Source organism: Poecilia formosa, unplaced genomic scaffold, assembly GCF_000485575.1.
Source record: "Poecilia formosa unplaced genomic scaffold, Poecilia_formosa-5.1.2 Scaffold855, whole genome shotgun sequence".
NCBI lineage: Eukaryota > Metazoa > Chordata > Actinopteri > Cyprinodontiformes > Poeciliidae > Poecilia > Poecilia formosa.
This window is the reverse complement of record NW_006800794.1, coordinates 72,092-74,021: the sequence shown is the minus strand read 5'-3', so window position 1 is coordinate 74,021 and position 1,930 is coordinate 72,092. Positions and strand designations below refer to the sequence as shown.

Here is a 1,930-nt window from a genome sequence, read left to right as displayed (position 1 = left end):
ACCAGCTCAATACAATCCACCAAATTTTGGATACTAGGGATGCCCAGAGGACCCTAGGGGAGAGAGTCAGTACCCAATTCTAACTACAGGTGCTGACGATGAACCAATATTGAAAATTCAAATTGAAAACAGAGAAACTCCAATGTTGGTCGATACAGGAGCAGCTTACACTTGTGTAAGCCCAAACTATGCAACGCATCTCCCCATGTCTGATAAATTTGTATCAACAGTAGGGTTCTCGGGAACAAGACAATTAATCCAATTGACAGCTCCTGTTCGAATTACAACAAATGACAATGAAATAAAATTGGAAAATTAATGGGCTTTCCGTCTGTTCCCATTTAATCTGTGTTGCGACTTTCATCATTGGTCCAAGATCTTTGGCATGAAAGTTTTTATTTACAAACAAAGTTATGTGTGGTACAGATTCTGCAACGTTGTACCATTGTGAAATGAAATCATTAATTTCTACATTTAGCGCTGCTCCTTGTTTCCCAACAATGATATATTGGGACACAAGGTTCACCGCTTCACCTTGTGTTTCTTTGTCCCATTGTTCTTCAAACTCTGTACTTTTTGAAATGTCATAGTACATTGTGCAATGATAGTCTAGAAATGGTTTCTTAGCTTCTGGAATTTGAATTTGAATGTACTGTCCCCATTTGGAAATTACCTCTTCAATAGAGTTATTAATGTCTCCAAGCCAATAAACTTTGGCTTCATGTTGTTGCATGAACATTTGAAGATCCACACCTTCTTTTTCAACATACACACCTTGAGGAGAACACCAGATTTTTATTTTTAATTTACATAGAGCGTCTCTTCCCAACAGGTTTATTGGGGTTTGATCAGATACCAAAATTGGTATTTTTATCTCATTGTCATCTGTTGTAAGTCGAACAGGAGCTGTCATTTGGATTAATTGTCTTGTTCCCGAGAACCCTACTGTTGATACAAATTTATCAGACATGGGGAGATGTGTTGTATAGTTTGGTCTTACACAAGTGTAAGCTGCTCCTGTATCGACCAACATTGGAGTTTCTCTGTTTTCAATTTGAATTTTCAATATTGGTTCATCATCAGCACCTGTAGTTAGAATTGGGTACTGACTCTCTCCCCTAGGGTCCTCTGGGCATCCCTAGTATCCAAAATTTGGTGGATTGTATTGAGTTGGTGAATTTTGTTGAACTTGTGGATCATGTGGGACTAGTTGAGGATTGTATGGAGTTCCCTGTTGATTATATGGAACTGCTTGGTGATTGTATGGGGCTGTCGGTGGACCTGGTCTGGCTCTGCCACGCAGCCGTCTTTGGAATGAGTTATCACCATTTCGGCACTGGTCAGCACGTTGTCCAAAACAACCATATGTCCAGCATGCTCCGGATTCTCTGGGCTGACCGCCTTGTCCCCTATTAGGCCACGAAGGGCTTCTTTGCTGTCTTCCTTGAGGCACAAATGGATGAGAATTCCATAGTTGTGAGTAAATATTCATCACTGGTTGAGAAGGCTGAGTCATTTGCGAAGTTGGAGTATACATCTGTGGCGCTGAACTCACTGAGTTAGGAAGGAAGGTTGGCTACATTTTAGGCGGGATGCTGGTCCCGCAGCTTGAGTCTTAGTCTTGTTTTTTCCTTGAAGTTCTCCAAGCTGTAGCTGAGCCAATTTCCTTTGAATGGTTTTGTCTTGGTCAGTGAGTTTTTGTTAATCTTTTCTGTATTTTTCTATTGCGTGTACCACATGATCGCGAAATTCCTTGTGCGGCATAGGCATCAGAGCCACCACTAGGGCTGTTGTAAACGAATATTTTAGTAATCGAGTAATGTGTCGTTTATTCTTACGATTAATCGAGTAATCGGATAAAAAAAATTATAAAATGAAATATTGGTAAATCTGGCATAATACCGGTGTTACTATCAGATATCAATATCAG

The 1,930-nt window shown here is 40.2% G+C and overlaps 1 protein-coding gene across 3 annotated transcripts in view; it reads right to left on the bottom strand.

Moving 5' to 3' along the window:
- Positions 1 to 626: 626 nt before the first annotated feature.
- LOC107834927 (uncharacterized) overlaps positions 627 to 1,930 on the bottom strand; it is a 5,340-nt gene continuing 4,036 nt past the window's right edge. Inside the window, exon 3 of one of the 3 annotated variants that reach the window (XM_016666937.1) lies at positions 627 to 1,779. In XM_016666937.1, coding sequence (XP_016522423.1) covers positions 1,702 to 1,779 — 78 coding nt within the window. In that variant the 3' untranslated portion in view covers positions 627 to 1,701. Of the gene's footprint in view, positions 1,782 to 1,930 lie in introns of all 3 variants that reach the window. The other 2 variants (XM_016666935.1, XM_016666936.1) reach the window with 2 other exon arrangements.